General features: G+C 26.4%; 1 protein-coding gene across 1 annotated transcript in view; it reads left to right on the top strand.

Moving 5' to 3' along the window:
* LOC101238359 (kinesin-like protein KIFC3) overlaps positions 1–16549 on the top strand; it is a 98565-nt gene that overhangs the window by 30500 nt on the left and 51516 nt on the right. The window contains exon 6 of the mRNA XM_065792901.1: positions 14385–14663. Coding sequence (XP_065648973.1) covers positions 14385–14663 — 279 coding nt within the window. The remainder of the gene's footprint in view (positions 1–14384; positions 14664–16549) is intronic.

Below are 16549 nucleotides of genomic sequence, written 5' to 3'. Positions count from 1 at the left end.
AATGAAAGATAACCATACTAATGATTATAAACCAATAATGAAGCATGTTAAAATTGATGGTGCATGGCAACGATGCTATACCTCCCTTAATGGATATGTAAGTGCAATTGTGCGTGATAAGTGCGTTGATTATGAAGCAATGTCAAAATTTTGCATGGGCTGTAGAATATGGAAAAATAAAAAGCTTCACCAAGATACAAAGCTTGGAAAGCTCAACATGCTTGTCATAAAAGTCATAAACAATCTTCTGGGTAGCAATGGAAGCAGCTGGTGCTGTAAAAATATTTGCACATTCAATTAAAAATAATAATATTATTTATACTCATTATCTTGGAGACGGAGATAACTCATCTTTTTAAAAAGTAATAAAATCTGCACACATAATAAATTATGCGTATTTTTTATTTTATTAACATTCAGTATGTCTTTTTAGTTCAAATGAATTATCTATTGTTGAAGAACAAACCTACAAAAATTCATTGTGATTTGTTGATTATATTTTGTGATATTGTGTTTTGAAATTTCTTTATTTTTTGGCTTATTCTTTTAGATAAGTATGGGTAGACGAGGCAAGTTAATAAAAATATTGCCCTTTGATTTTTAGGAAATAATAATAGTTTTTAAAAGAATTAGGTTTTTTCTAGTCCTAACACCTTAAGTATGTATCTTATTCAAAATAATAGATGCTTTAAATGCAAAGGAAAATTACCTGTTCAAAGTAAACAACTATTTTATGTCTGACAACTATTTTCCAAAGAGAGTAATGCTTTCTGGTTGTTTAATTACCACAGATTTCTATACCTTTTATTTAAATATTTTAAACATATATTCATATTCTTGATAATATCTTTATGATGTTCAGACTTAAAAGACTTTAGCACTTACAAGAAAGTTACACATGATGAAATTTTATTTTATTTAGCGTGACTTGGGAATTTAAATTACCAATGATTTTAAAGTAGAAACCCAATCCATCATTACCTCATGTAAAACAAATCAAATGCTAGGCATCCTAAAACACACTTTCCAATCTTGTGATGCTTCTTTATGGAAACAACTCTACTCCACCTACATCCGTCCTTTACTTGAGTTTCAGCCTGAAACCCTCATTTGGTGAAGGATGAACAAACTATTGAATTAATACAGCGTAGAGCCACAAAAATACCAGACAAACTGAAAAAGTTAGACTGCAAGTCCAGATGTTTACAACTTGGCCTATCTTCTCTAGTTGAACTTCGTAAACAAGGTGACCTCATCCAAAAATATAAAATTATTAATAACATTGACAAAGTCAACTGGCACTTTCCCCTGATCACAATTCCACCAAGAGCAAATCACAGAGGAAGACTTCACTGCTTCTATAAGCTCTAATGTTACTACAGCTCGCAGCTTTCCTTAGTAAAAGTTGAAATATGAGCTTGACAAAAACTAACTGTAATCCGACAATCTAAGATTTGTATTTTGTCAATTAGTTTTAATTTTGTTGTAACAAATATATATACTACTACTACTACTACTACTACTACTACTACTACCACTACCACTACCACTACCACTACCACAAGTTTGTAGTCAAGAGCAGTACCCTTTATCGATGGAGTACTTATTTGACATATCACTTTGTCAAATGGAACGAAACAGTGATTTGATTGTGCATCATTAGTCCATTTTAAATTTAATTTGTTTTTATGTATGAATTTTTGATTAAAATATTGGTTTTCGTTACAAATCTCAAGTACAAACACAATGTACCATTGCAATGTATTTACCAGGTTAAAGGCTTGAAAGATCTTTTTTTGCCATCATAGACAGTATTGCTAGATATTCTCCGTAAAAATAATTTCTCTCCACCTAGTACAAAACTGAGATAGCTTTTTGTGCATGGGACTGTGCTCATCTCTTCACATCGTTTTTTTAGGTTAAAATAAGTTTCATGATTATTGATATTATCACTTGAAATGTAAAAGAGTTTAACACCTTTAATGTTTTTTTCAGCCCATTTAACAGTTTATTTGGTATGAGAATCTGGTTTGCATTTGTTGCTCATTTTAAAGTTCCTCCTATTCCATCACATGGAATTTTGCCATGGGATGTAGCAAAGAAGTGATGCTCAGCATTTATAGTGTGATCTTCAAGAAGGTACATGTGTTGATCTAATGTTCTTTTTGCCTTTGATAAGTATCAGGATTGTTCTTTATTCTTTGATAAAGTGGTGGTGACAAAGATCAAACAATGTTTCAAATAATGCTTGTTTGGACTGTGACAAGTGCAGTTCGTTTAGTTGACACCCATTGTTTGTATATGATATGATCATCAAAATTAAGATCATTATTTTCAAACACATTTTCCAAGTAATTCTTTAAATTTACTTTACCAGGGAACATAGTTGGAAACATGCAACTTTAACTATCTATATTACTAACACATTCATCAAATCTTTGTAGTATATTAAATGGGCCTTAAGTATAGCAGCGCATATTAACTTCCACTACTGTCAACTGTAATGCACCACTTTAGCCTTAGATTAAAAGAACTTGCTAAATTCAACTTTGCGTTTAGGGTATAACTTCTTAAACTCAAGATAAAGTTCCTTTAATTGAATTCATATTAAACGTTTTTGATTATGAACTTTTACATTACTTATATGCACAAAAACAAAGTTATTTTTTCTTGGACATTTTCTTGTGAACTGTTTGGATTCATAAATTTCAATGACTTTTTGTTTAACAATATCTTCCAAAGGCTGGCCTATTTTAGCCTCAGGTTTAGCAAGTATTCCTTTTTTATTTTTTCAACTTTCAAGCTTTTTTAACAAAATGTTCTGAAAATGTTTTGCAAGTTTTTTCAATTTACCAACTATCAGAAGTTAGTGTTAGTATTTGAACTTTTTCTTCCTTCAAACTTATTTTCATTTTATTTTTTATTGCATCTAACAGTTGGTCTAAATCATTACAGTTAATACATTTTTGCTCTTTTTCCGATACTTTATCTTTAGGGTCTATATCGAATGCTGACGCTACTAGGTTTGTCATACTTGTTGCTATTTTTTTAGCTTTTTGCATTCCATATCCTAATTTTTGGCAACTTCTTACATTTTTGAGTGGAGATATATCCAATAAAGACACACTTTTATTAAGAACTGTCTTATCAAGGTCTAAACAACCAAAATCTTCTTCAGCAGCTTCATCTTGACTTCTGTAATTTTTTCAAGTTTGAATTTATTCATGCAGTTGGTACAAACTATTTGACCAGGTTTGATCTTAAGTTGATTTGATATTGGTATGTTGACTTTACACAATCCCATGATGTTTTTTTTTTGTGGACTTTAAATGGATATCAACAGTATTTTTGTAGCGCTTCATATCTAGAAATATATAGGCTTTTCATCAGAAAAAGCCTATATATTTCTTCCCTCGGAGTCATCGGCCCTGACATATCTCCTCATTTGGTTCAAAAGTGTATCCTATCCTTTGCATTAAAGCTTTAGTATCAGTGTCTTTTAGTCTTATTCTTCCTACCATTCTACAATACAACATTTTATCACAATTTTTGTTTAAAACTCTTCCCACACAACATTTCTCTGACATTTTTTTACTGATCTAAAAATTTTAAAATCGAGGGTTAAACATGTAACATTATAAGCTAAAAATAAATTTTTTTATATTTTTCCAGTAATAAAATTGTAAAAATCAAATTATAAAAAGTATAATTGTGTATAATTATAAATTAATGAAAGTATAATTGTGATTAAAACTAAAATGCAACCAGTAAACTATTTCTACATATAACTATTTCTGTATACACAAAATTTTTCTTTTGGTTCTTGCAATATTAAAAACTAAAATAATAAAATCCAGGAAATACTGTGCAGAGTATTTAGATTTTAATACAAACTCTTGAAGCAATTGAAGTATTTTACCCTCAAATTATAACCATGTGTAAATTATATCATTATAATTATATTATATGCATAAAATTTTATAAAATCATATCAAATAAATTAGGTTGACACCTAATTTATTTGATATGATTTTATAAAAATATTTGCTTAATTTTATGCATATAATTTTATTTTAGGAAAAACTGATTACATTTACTTTTGGAAAAAATAAAAAGTTACACCTAAGTCATAGGGATGCAATTAAGTCATAAGATAGAGTATAGGTCTTTATTTTTTTTTGTGATTATCTATATATAGAACCTTGCCAGTAAAAAGTTTCATAATTTATTTTAACTGTCTACAGTACTTTCTATGCTTACAAAGTGAATGTAATTTATCGTATTTTAAAAAAAAAGTGTTATTTTAACAGGCTGCTGCAAGTGCTAAAATAACTTTTAACTCATAATTTTAATTTTTTCCACAAGTGATTACTCTAAGTACACAAAAGTAACAAAAAATTGGTACAGCTTTTTGTTGGTATTGAACTGTAGCCCATTAAAGTTTCTAATATTGCGTTATTTAGCAACTCTAAGGTACAAGAACGCAAAAACTATTTAAAATCAGTCAAAAACACCTACAAAAATTCATAATTTGGGTGAAAAACTATTACCCGTAAAAATTTCAGGTGATCGTCTATTTTACTTAAAAAGTTATGATCTGGTAAAAATTGAAAATATCTATAGGGTGCGGCAGCAATTTTCAACTAGGTTTTGGGATGTAAATAAAATACTTCCGCAATATGTTTTTGTTAATTAATGTTCAATGATCGTCTTAGATTTTAATAAAATAGTAAATAAAACATATTTTATATAAAAGTTTTAAATTGGAAGCCAAATGAACGGAAGTTTTAAATTTGATTCATGCGGGTTTGTTTGCACGTGAAGTGATTTGTGTTTCTGGTGTATCTAAACTACATTTTACAAAGTGGTTAAATGTGGCAGTGCAGAAAGAGTCAAAATGCCTTCTTCAGTGAATTCAAAAAGTTGATGAAAAGTTCACAGAAAAGCTTAAAAAGCATGTTGAAAAGAATCCTACTGTATGCATCAGAAAGACAGCAAAATTGTTTAATGTTGATGAAAGGACAGTCATAAGAACTCTAAAAACACTTGGAAAAGTCAGTGTGGCCCGACCTTCATGTTAACTTTTAACAGAAAGACTAAAAACTTTACGATTGGAACAATCAAAGAAGCTTCTAAATCAGCTAAAAAGCCATGCTTCGTCAACAGTTAAAGTTTTGTCAGATGAAAAACTTTTTAGTGTTGACAGTGTAATAAATAGGCGAAATGACAGATTTATTGTGCAGAAGGGTGACAAAGCACCACCTGTATGTCACACCAAACACCCTCAGTCCATCATGATGCTAGGAATCATCACTTCTAATGGAGAGAAATGTCCACCAATCTACATCACTAAAACACTATGTGGTGCCATGGCTGATGAAGACATTCCCAGAAAACAATTACATTTTTCAACAGGACAATGCACCTTGTCATGGGTCCAAAAAAACTCAACAATATCTTCAGGACAATATGGCTAATTTCTGGCCCAAACACTTTTGGCCACCATCCAGCCCTGACCTGAATCCCCTTGACTATAGTGTGTAGAGTTTAGTTGAGAGTAAGGGTTGCAAAAAGGCCCACTAAAGTATACTCATTAATAACCCGTGCTTGGAACTCAATGTCAAGGGACTATATAATAAGCACCTGCCAGTCCTTCTGTCCTAGGCTTGAGGTAGTGATCAAAAAAAAAGGAGACTTAATTGAATGTTAAGGTGGAAAAAGTATTTATCTTCAACTTTTATTCTATTAATATTCCATGAATATAGTTTTTTAGTGCATTAAAAATTCATTTTGAAAAATGTTCTAAAAAGTTTGTGAATCGCTGCCGCACCTTGTACTGTAAGCTCCAAATACTCAAATTTTTCAGATTTTGGTCAATATTAATTCCATTATAACTTTTGAATGGTTTGATCAATCAAGCTGAAATTTTCAGGATTGTATTTTTTATAAAAGCTGTGGGTGGTCAAAATTTAAAGCAAATTTAAGGTGGTACCCTGGGAACCATTAGGTGATTTAATATGAAATGACCAGTTTTTAATTTTTTTTGAGAAATGACATGTTTTAATTGAATTCAAATGCTCATTTTTGCACATGATGTGATATTGAGTTAGATATTGTTGAAAGGTATGCTATTGCAAGGTTTAAGATGTTGACATCAATAGAGCCAGGTATTTTTCTTAAAAAACAAGAAAATAAGTTTATAAATAACTTTTTACAATTTGAACTTTATAACTTATCACAGAATATTTGAAAGTACTTAAAGGGTTACAATTTAGTTTTTTGTTTTCCCCAGGAAGAGAGCAGATACAAATCTCAATTGACTTTTTATTTAAAGTCTTTTTTTTTTAATTCTGCATACTGCATTTTGTTTGATTGTGCAATAACAAAATTCAATAAAATAGTTGCTGTAGTTATCATAATTAAAACTTTTTTAAACTCTAAAAAACTAATTAATAATTTAAAAACCAGGTATAATAATTGTGTTTTCCATGAATTTCTAGAAATAAATAATAGAAAAAGCAAAAATTAAAATTTTAGTGAATTTCTTTGGTATAAGGGTGGATTTGATTAGATGTTGTCCATAAATTATGCAACACTAAATTTCACTAGTAAACAAAACAAAAGAGATCAAAAGTTTTTCCTCGCAGAGCCTTGAGTTAAATAAAAAATATAAAAATAGAGCATCAAGTTTAATGAAAACTTTTATGTAAAAAAGCTAAAGATTTTCTACTTCTGTTTTTTAAAATAAACTTTGCGTTGCAAAATATATGGACAATCCCTAACTGAATATTTAAATATTTGTGCAAACAACTTTGAAAAAGATATGAAATATATTACAAGAGTAATGATATTTATCTTTTCCATCTGATTTTGTAGGCTACTCTTGCAACTATATAACTAAAGAAAAAAATAAAGTTGCTTTGTGATGTGATTTTATCATGTGAAACTTAATTGAGCTTGCACAGCCTGCACATTTGTTTGCAATTAATTCAGCGGTCAGAAAGGGGTCTGCGGTCAAGAAGTGGTCATCGGTCAGCGAATATGTTTGAGAAACTTTAATAATTTTTTAACTAACTCTATTAGAGAGTTTAAACTTGCCAAATAAATTGACTTTAGTAACATTTAAACTATTGTAAATATGGTAAAACTATTTAATGTCTTTTAATTTTATTATAAACATCATTATCTTTTGAAGAAACAAAAGATAATAATGTTGGAGTATGATGAAAAGTTTTTGTCAGAAATATTACTTGAATACACATAAAAATAATACAAGAGATAAAGTTATTTTATTAATTCTTTATATTTATGAAAATAAATATAAAGAATTATGAAGATATTGATGCAATAATATCATATCTGTTGTAAATATAACTTAAACTCTTTGAAATTATACTATTACTGTTTAAAAATATAACATCTATAGTTTTAATACTATATTTACAAATAAATAAAAAGAAAGAAATAAATTTATATTTAAAAATTCCCAGCAAATAAAAATTTCCTCATCTAAACTTTGTCAATAGAGTTCTTTAATACAGCCATCTCAAGATTAGATTTTATCATGAGTAAAACAAGCAATTTTAGAAGTGAGTGATAAAACAAGGAATTTTAGGAAAGATTGATAATCTAAACTCTACTCTTTAAAAGTAAAACCTTTTAATATTGTAAAACAAAAAGAATAAACTAAATAGTCTTATACTTAAGAAATAAAAATTATAACTTTTATGTCAACTTAAAAATGACTTAAGTCACCCTGATTCTAACCAGTATATTAATTATAATATTATTATAAGCATTTAATATATTAATAATTTTATTATAAGCATTTAGTATGTTAATAATTATATTAATATGAGCTGGTTAAAATCGTAATGTTTTAGGTCAAATTTTGAGAAGTTGACTTACAACAATTAGATTCTAGCCATCTAGAATCAGAGTGGTTTATAGATTTTATTATAAGAAAAATAAACTTTTACTCAATTGTCGAGTAGAAATCGATATACACCACTTTGATTCTAGCCAGCTCATACCCTTTTGATATATCACAAATTAGTTTGTAAAGTTGGGCAAACTTTAAAATTGATTGTACTCAAAAAAATATATACAATTTTAACACAAAAAAAGCACTTTTAAGTAAGTATTTTAAGTAAGTATTTTAAGTAAGTTTTTTAAGTAAGTATGAGATAATAAGTATTATTAAAATGTTAATCTTTATATTACTTTAAAATTAGACTTTATATTACTTTATATTACTTTAAAATTAGACCATTTTACTCTTTTTAATCCAAAAAATAAATTGCATATGATAACTCTAAAATCTAACAATAAACTTAATCTCAGTGGAGAAAGGTTTTTAATGTAAAGGAATAGACTAAATGATTAATCATGAATAGTAAGCTGATAGAACAAGTTTAGAGATCTGTTTTAATCACCAAGAACATACAGAAAAAAAAATCCATTTATATATATAGAACATACAGAAAAAAAAATCCTAAAGATGTTCTTCAGATAAATCCTTTAATGCAAGACATATTTTGCTAGCTCTACACAGTAGCAATTATATTGAATGGGTTAAATTTTAATCATATAATCAAATAATGTGACTAATTTTAATAAATATAAATTGTCAATCTTTGGCAAATATTATTTATTAATATTTTCAAAAAAATTTAAATTCAATTTATTAAAATCTGTTAGAACAACTGTGAATCATAAATCATGAATTAGTAAGCGACTCGTAAAACATTTCTTATTAATGGTCATAATTAATTATAATACCAAGAAACACAGACCTCAGTAATAAAAGAATGTTCTAATAATTATCCTCTTTATTGATAAACCTTCATTAAAGAGAGAGGCAGACAGTGGATTCAAGGCACTGTGTTAAAAAAAGTTTAAAATATGCATAAAATTTTTATGAGCATGGCTAAAGTTATTGTTAATGGCAATGGGAAAACAATATAGTAGAACAAAATAGCTATTAACAACAATTAACCAACAAATTGGCTTTGTATTGTACATTTAACCAACAAAATAAGTACAATTAACCAACAAATTAAGTACAATTAACCAACAAATTGGCTTTGTATTGTTACCACAAAGCAAATTTTTTACCTCAATTATTTAGAATTCTTATTTAGAATTATTTAGAGTTTCCCCATAACTGTTGACTAATGATTAATGCAGTAAATTTCACATCATATAAATTTACTAAAATAAAACCACGTTTCAACAATGATAATAATAATCTAATGACAACTAAAAAAAAAGAATACAATTTTGTTTGAATTTGTCAAAAAAAAAAAAAAATCATTTAATTTTAGGCTAGTTTTAATCAGTTACATAGACATTTAATAAGTTGTATTACAATTAAAATATAAAAAAATAGCACCTATCTGATGGGTTTAAGAAATTAAAATTGGTAACTTTAAAGGAAAAAAAAAAGATATGTAACTTAATAAATTCTAGTAAATAAACATTTTAATTATAGTAAGATTCATATGTAGTTTTAGTTTCAAACTATCTTAAGTAAAAAATAATTAACAGAAATTAAGACAGCCTGGCACTAAATGGTAACAAGTTTACCACAACTTAGTAGCGTTGCTTAATTTGCAGAGATAACAATCATGCTCTACACTCTGCTAGAACCGCTTATTAAACATAGAAAAAACTAAATGTAAATATAAAAATTTTTTGAATATATTATATTTTATAAACACATTTTAAAAAACAGAAACATTTATTAAATTACTCATGTAAGCATACTTATTGGAAACTAAAAATTAAGAACATTTGAAAATACATTTGTGTATTATTTCAGACAATATAATGACACGAGAATACTGAACAATATATTGACACGAGATAAGTGAAAAATCTTGTGTCACTATCTCTTTTAATTCTGCAATGCTTATTTTCAACTCGGCTAATCATTGTCCTAATTCAGTTTCTAATTAATATATTTATGCCAAGCAGCATTTTTTCCACATTTTGATTACACATTTTGATATGCCTAGTTTTATTTATTTTATTTTAACGACAATTATTTTCAAGTTATTAGTATTTCAACTAATAACTTCTCTGTGCCTAATATTATCCTCAGCATCAATTATTAAACATATTATCGACTTCAACTTCACTATTATTATTAAACATGTAAACAGTAGTATTACTACTGTGTAACAAATAAACATGTTAACAGTAGTATTACTAATGTAGTAACAAATAAACACGTTAACAGTATTTCTACTGTAGTAACAAATAAACATGTTAACAGTAGTATTACTGCTGTAGTAACAAATAAACGTAAAGAATTCTAAAAGTTGTGATCTTTTCTATAAAATTACATGTTACTACTCTAAGTGAATAAAATAAGTTACTTTCATAATCACAGTTATTTAAAAATAAAATAAAAAAAAGGAAACTAAGTTAAACAATTAGAGAATTAAATTAAAGAAAAATATATAAATATAATATTCTAAAATATGTTGTAAAAACATATTTTTTAGAATTTCGAAAATATATATACTCACATACCTTTAAAAAGAAGCTTAACACTTTAAACAAAGAAACATGGAGAAGCATAATCATTCTTTTTTGACTATATCCAACAGAGTTTTTTATTTTTTCTATTCCTTATTATTATTTTTAAGAGAAAATATACATGAGAACTATAAAATATACTAAAATATATGCACATTTATGTATGTAAATTTGTCAACAAATAACAGTCTTTTTTTATTTTTTTTTTTCATTTTAAATAAATAAAGTTCCAACCTAAAATAAAACTGAATAAGTCAAAAAATCTAAAAATAAGAATCAGTTCGACTGTCTAAAAGTTTCTATTCGTGTTAACCTTTCTTATAACAAAATAATAATAAAGTGAATTGAAGAAAATAAAAAGCATTTCAGCCCAAATTGCTCTCAAAAACAAAATAAAACTTGCTTAGCTTAGTCCTTGAGAATCTTAACAGACAGAAGTAAGTAACCAACAACAAACGTTTATTTATTGAGGCTGCTAATTTAACTAATGAAATTAAACAAAGAAACAATTTTCCATGAAACCTAAGAAAGAATTATCAGCTCTAATTTGCTTTAAATTAACCTCTAACTTTGCTTGAAAGACTGAGCGAACTTTAAGAAATGTGTCTAGAAACTTCCTAATAATGGTGTAAGACAACGTTAAATGTAAAATGTCAACTGGAGAATTAATATTTAGATGCTTAATTCTGAATCAAAACATTTTATTAATTACCCACAAAGTTGTGGAGAGAAAACTTATTTGTTTTATGATAATGTACATTTAGTTAAAAACTTCAGAAATATTAAATGGAAAAATGTTTGTTTTTACAAATTTTAAATACTATAATGTGAATATCAATATTGATTGTCTATTAGGATATATTAGTTAGGATGATTTATGCAAGATTTACCATAATGATAATGGGTTAAAAGGTTTACTTAGAAAAGCTCCTAAACTTACGAAGTATTACACCCTGTAAAACTAACAAAGTATTACACCCTGTAAAACTTACAAAGTATTACACCCTGTAAAAAATAAAATGTGCCAATAACATTAGAGCTATGCATAAAACTTGCGGCTTCAATAAAATTAAACTGGAAAGTCTGGGAAGAAAATCTCATAGCAGATATTCAGCTTTCCTTAACTATACTTGATTGAACTGTTTGATAATTGAAGTGAGGATATTATGAAAAGTTTTCTTGATTTTAAAAGAGATGGCTATAACTATGCAGGCTATGTTGCAAAAAAACAAAAATGCAATAACTGCAAAGCATAATTTCAAGCTGATGATCTTGAAAATCTTATTATCTGTTTCATAAAATTGAATATAATATCTGTCTGTATCATCCAAACAAATAGTTCATCATTTGATAAACTTTTAATCTTATGGTGAACTATATAAAATACATTAATTAAAATACATAAAAGAATGGAATAAAATACATTATTTCATAAAAAAACTTGTCAAAAAACAGAGTTTTGATCTCATTTATTTGATTGTATTAAGATTTCTTTTTAGTTATTTTTTAAAAGATATTTTTAATATGAATATATAAACTATTTAATAGAATGCTGGAAACTCTTGAAAATTCAAACAACATCTCAGCTGTTAAACTGTTAAGCTGTCAAACAACATCTCCGCTGTTAAAATGTCAGTTAAGAGAGACAAACTTTAGAGAGGATATTCAGTAAAAAAGTTTAACTTTGACTAAAACAAAGTCAATTGGGTGTATAGAAAACTTTACATTTACAAAGCAAATATTGTACCATTGTACCATTTATAACCAGAGAAATGTATGCAATTCTTACCAGCCACCTTAATTTATTTATTAAACTTGGGATATTTACAGATTTTTCAGATATTTGTTCATTTTGTGTTTTATTTTGTTAGGAGCACTTTATTTATAATTTTATCACTTTAAAAGCAACATAATTTTTTGTTTTTAAAAAAATTATTTTTTTAAATATTACTTATAAAGCATATAGTTAAAGCTTAAAATATTATTAGACAAATACTATATACATTTAATTATAAATATATTATTTTATTCTTTTAATTGTTTTTAAGAGTTATCCATTGTTTTCCATTTTGTTTTAAATGCTCTATTACTTATATATACTTAAAAGTTTATTATTATGACATAAAAAAAGTCTTAAAATCACATAACGTAATTCTAGAAGGAACCCCTGAATTACAGGTAATTTAATAATACAGGCAAACATGTATATGCACACACATACTGTGCATCTATGACACACATGTGTGCCACACATTTATATTTATACAAACACACACTGTGTTTACGTTTAGGTGGGTATATATATACCTCAGCTAATAGTTTGTCCAACAGTTGTATAATCAATTATACTACCTCCGCAATACTGGCATACAGTTTTTGTTTAAAATTTTCAAAAATTATGCCAATAGCCTTATTGTTGTCAAGTACTATTCGGTAAGAGCCGTCAGCATGGTATTAGTTGACATAGTTTGCTCTGCTTTCAGGATTTCTGAGAAAAGCTCCACCAGGCTTACCAAAAAAAGATTATCTGGTATTCTTTCCTCCTTAGCAAAGAAACAAAACTCAAACAAACAAAAGAAAGATTAATTAGATAAACTAAAAAAGAAACTGCTACCAAATCTTCTTAAATATTGAAAATATGTATATATTTTTTTATTTGATAAGTAACATTGAATTGTGATATGCAAAAACCACATATGTTACAAAATCAACATTTTCTGTAAATTTAAAAAAAACCTTTCCATTTCTTAATTGTTAATGTTTTGTTTTTATAGACCACTTCAAACTGCATATTTAATGATGTAAGGCTCATGTTTGATTTTTTCAAAATATAAGGAACATTTTTCTTAATAAAATTTTAAAAACTTTCTTAAAAAGTAAAAAAATACGATGGGTGGTTTTTGCAGATCACAATGAAATTGTAGTAATAACTTAAGGTGGATTTTATTTTATTCTGATTAAAATATTACAAATAATAAACATACATAAAATGAGTTATTCTATTCTAATTTTGAATATATACATTTGCAACTATATTTTGAATCTAAATAACAATGTTTGAATTTAATTGTTGGAAAAGTTATAAAAACAATGCTGCATTGTGTAATAAACATTTGTTAGCCAATTTAAAATGTATATTATGCCATTTTTTGAGAAGAAAGAAAAAAACCATACTTTTTTAATCAAAAATTCAGATTAAATTCATATTTTTGAAGGGCTTAGATTTATCTAACCCTTTAAAAATATTTATTAAAAATGTTTATGCTAGCTTTGCCCTTGAGACACTTAAAATAAAGCTGTTTTTGGTCGTTTTTGGGTTGTTTTTTTTAAACATGTGCTTTGAGAGCAAGGAAAGAGTGGTTGAGTTATGCTGAAATTTTGTAAGTTTAAACATGTTTGCTTCAAATCTAGATAGTTCAGTTTTTCAAATTAAGGTTCACAAAAAATTTTTTTTTGTGAACCTTAATTTTAACTTATATATTTATTTTTATAATTTAAATTTTTAAAATAAAAAAATTTTAAGGCTTGCAACATATGGATGCAAATATGTTTATATTTTAACAAAAAATACTAAGTCACCATGCTAAACTGCTATGTACTCTACATACACTTAGTCATCACCATGGCATACTTCTACTACTCTGTAAACCTAATCATCACAATGCCAAAGCCACATATCTACCTCTCCATACACATATTCATCACTATGTCACATTCTCCACTCTATACATACAAACATACTTAATAACACCCTATACCAAAAAAATATTTAATAACTTAGGTAACTGAAAAAAGGTTTATACATATTATACAAACTATACATAATTATTTGGCTTTAGATAATAAAAAAAGATGAAGAAATTCAAAAGGCATTAAAACAAATGAAACAACAAGAAATTAGTTTCAAAGAGGATGCTATTAAGCAAGTAAAGGAAAATACTGTTACTCAAGAAAAAAAAATTCAAGCTTTTATTTTGTTTCATGACACATTTTTTAAAAAATTGAAAGATTTATCAAATGAGTTGCATACAATTAAGGAAGAAAAAGAAGCCATATCTGGTCAAATTGTATTTTTCATAAATTGTATAAAATCTTCTTTGATAAATGTAAAAGCAACGGTTAGTTTTTTTGTTTTATATTTATTTTAAATATTGTAATAATAAAAAGCTTTATAATATAAATGATGATTAATGAATTTAATTAACATTAAGGAAGAAGGTATAATGTCTATATATAAGTGTTCAAATATGCTAGTTATTGGTACTTTAGTGAGCATAAAGTTTTGTGTTTTAAGGTAACTATCTAGTAAACTTTCTCAATGTAAGCAAGACTTTACTGCAGCTAATATGTATATTTTTTTTGAACTGGAATGTTTTTTTTTTTTTTGATGCTGTGGAGAGAAAACCTTATATGCTGAAAAACCTGACTTTAAAATTTGAAGTCAACTGAATTTTTTATGTTTTATAAAGATTTGTTTAAAATAACTATTGTGCTAGAAAAATATTACTAATAGTGTCGTGCTATGACATGGCAAGACAAACTAAGAGCAGATCAAATGAAAAAATCCTAATGAAAAACAGTTTAATTGGAATAAACTTTACAAAATTTTTTTTACAATTTGTTTTGATTTAATTTGAAAAAATTGTTACATGCTTTTTGAAATTGCAAACTCCTAAAGATATGTTTAAATTCTTCCTTTCTAGTATTTAAAAATAAAATCTTCATACGATGTTACACATTTTTACAACTTTATTTGCAGTTGTTAGCCACTTTTTAAAAATATCTTTAAGCAGTATGGTTATACTGGGTGGGGCAGAGAAACTTGCTTATTTGAAACATATATTATGACAAAAGTATTGAATATATACAAATGAATTTTGTAATAACATAATAAAGAACAAGTAAATTTTACAATTTGCCAGTTTTAAAGATTATATCATGCAAACGACGTCCGTTATTGTAAATACATTGTGTCAGTCGTTTTCGATAAAACCATCAAACAACATTTACAGAACTTAGTTTTTACATTTAATCAAGCATTTAACATTTTATAATATTTAGTTGAGTTTAGAATTTAGTTTGGCAAGAATTTAAAATTTTTGTCAAGTAAGAAATTCAATCAAAATATTACTAAGGGACAATGAATTGTTGTTGGTTTTAAATTATTAGAAAAAAAGTTTTAAATTTATTAGAAAAAAATTTAAAAAAAAATTATTTATTATTAAAATTATTAGAAAAATTAATTATTATTAAAATTGTGAAAAATTTATTATTAAAAAATTATTAGAAAAAAAGTTTTAATTTTAATATAAAATGAAAAACAATAAATTTCAAAGTAACTATTAATATGTAGTTGTTATTATTATTAATGCAATGGTATGATAAAATTTAAAGGTATGAACCATTGTACATACTTGTTTTGTTTTAGTTTTTGGTAAACATATTTTGTTCTATATTCTATTATGAAAACTTGACAACCTGTTTTGATAATTTAAATGAATCAAATGTTTAAAATGTCAAACTACTTCTTCTTTATGAAACTTATTTAAAGTTGCTGTTTCTCCTTTAGAAAAGTAGAAACAGTAACACAATCTCAAACTTGCTGATCCTGAGATATCAAAATTTTTTAATAGAGATTGTCATGCTAGTTCATAAGTTAGTTCATAAGCTCACTTTATGTGATATATCTGAATCATTCCTTTCTAATCACAGTTTTACACAAATTGTACACAAATTAAAACACAAATTGTTAAATGTTATCTTTCTGAACATCTAAAATGCTGGTGATGCAACTACATACTATTAATCTCAGCTGAGAGAAGCTCAGCAGGAAAACTAAGAGAAGGAAGATATCTTGAAGTGGCTAGTGAATTTTAACTCAAATAAAACTCACTTATAATAGTTATTATTGATATTTTAATAAATGGCAACACTCTTACTTCCTCTAATTAACATCTTCTTGTTTACTTTTTATCTTATATTTTGTTTATTTCTCATATTATTT

This window comes from Hydra vulgaris, chromosome 03 (genome assembly GCF_038396675.1).
Source record: "Hydra vulgaris chromosome 03, alternate assembly HydraT2T_AEP".
NCBI lineage: Eukaryota > Metazoa > Cnidaria > Hydrozoa > Anthoathecata > Hydridae > Hydra > Hydra vulgaris.
Note: the sequence above shows the minus strand (reverse complement) of the source record. Positions and strands in the feature narration are given on the sequence as shown.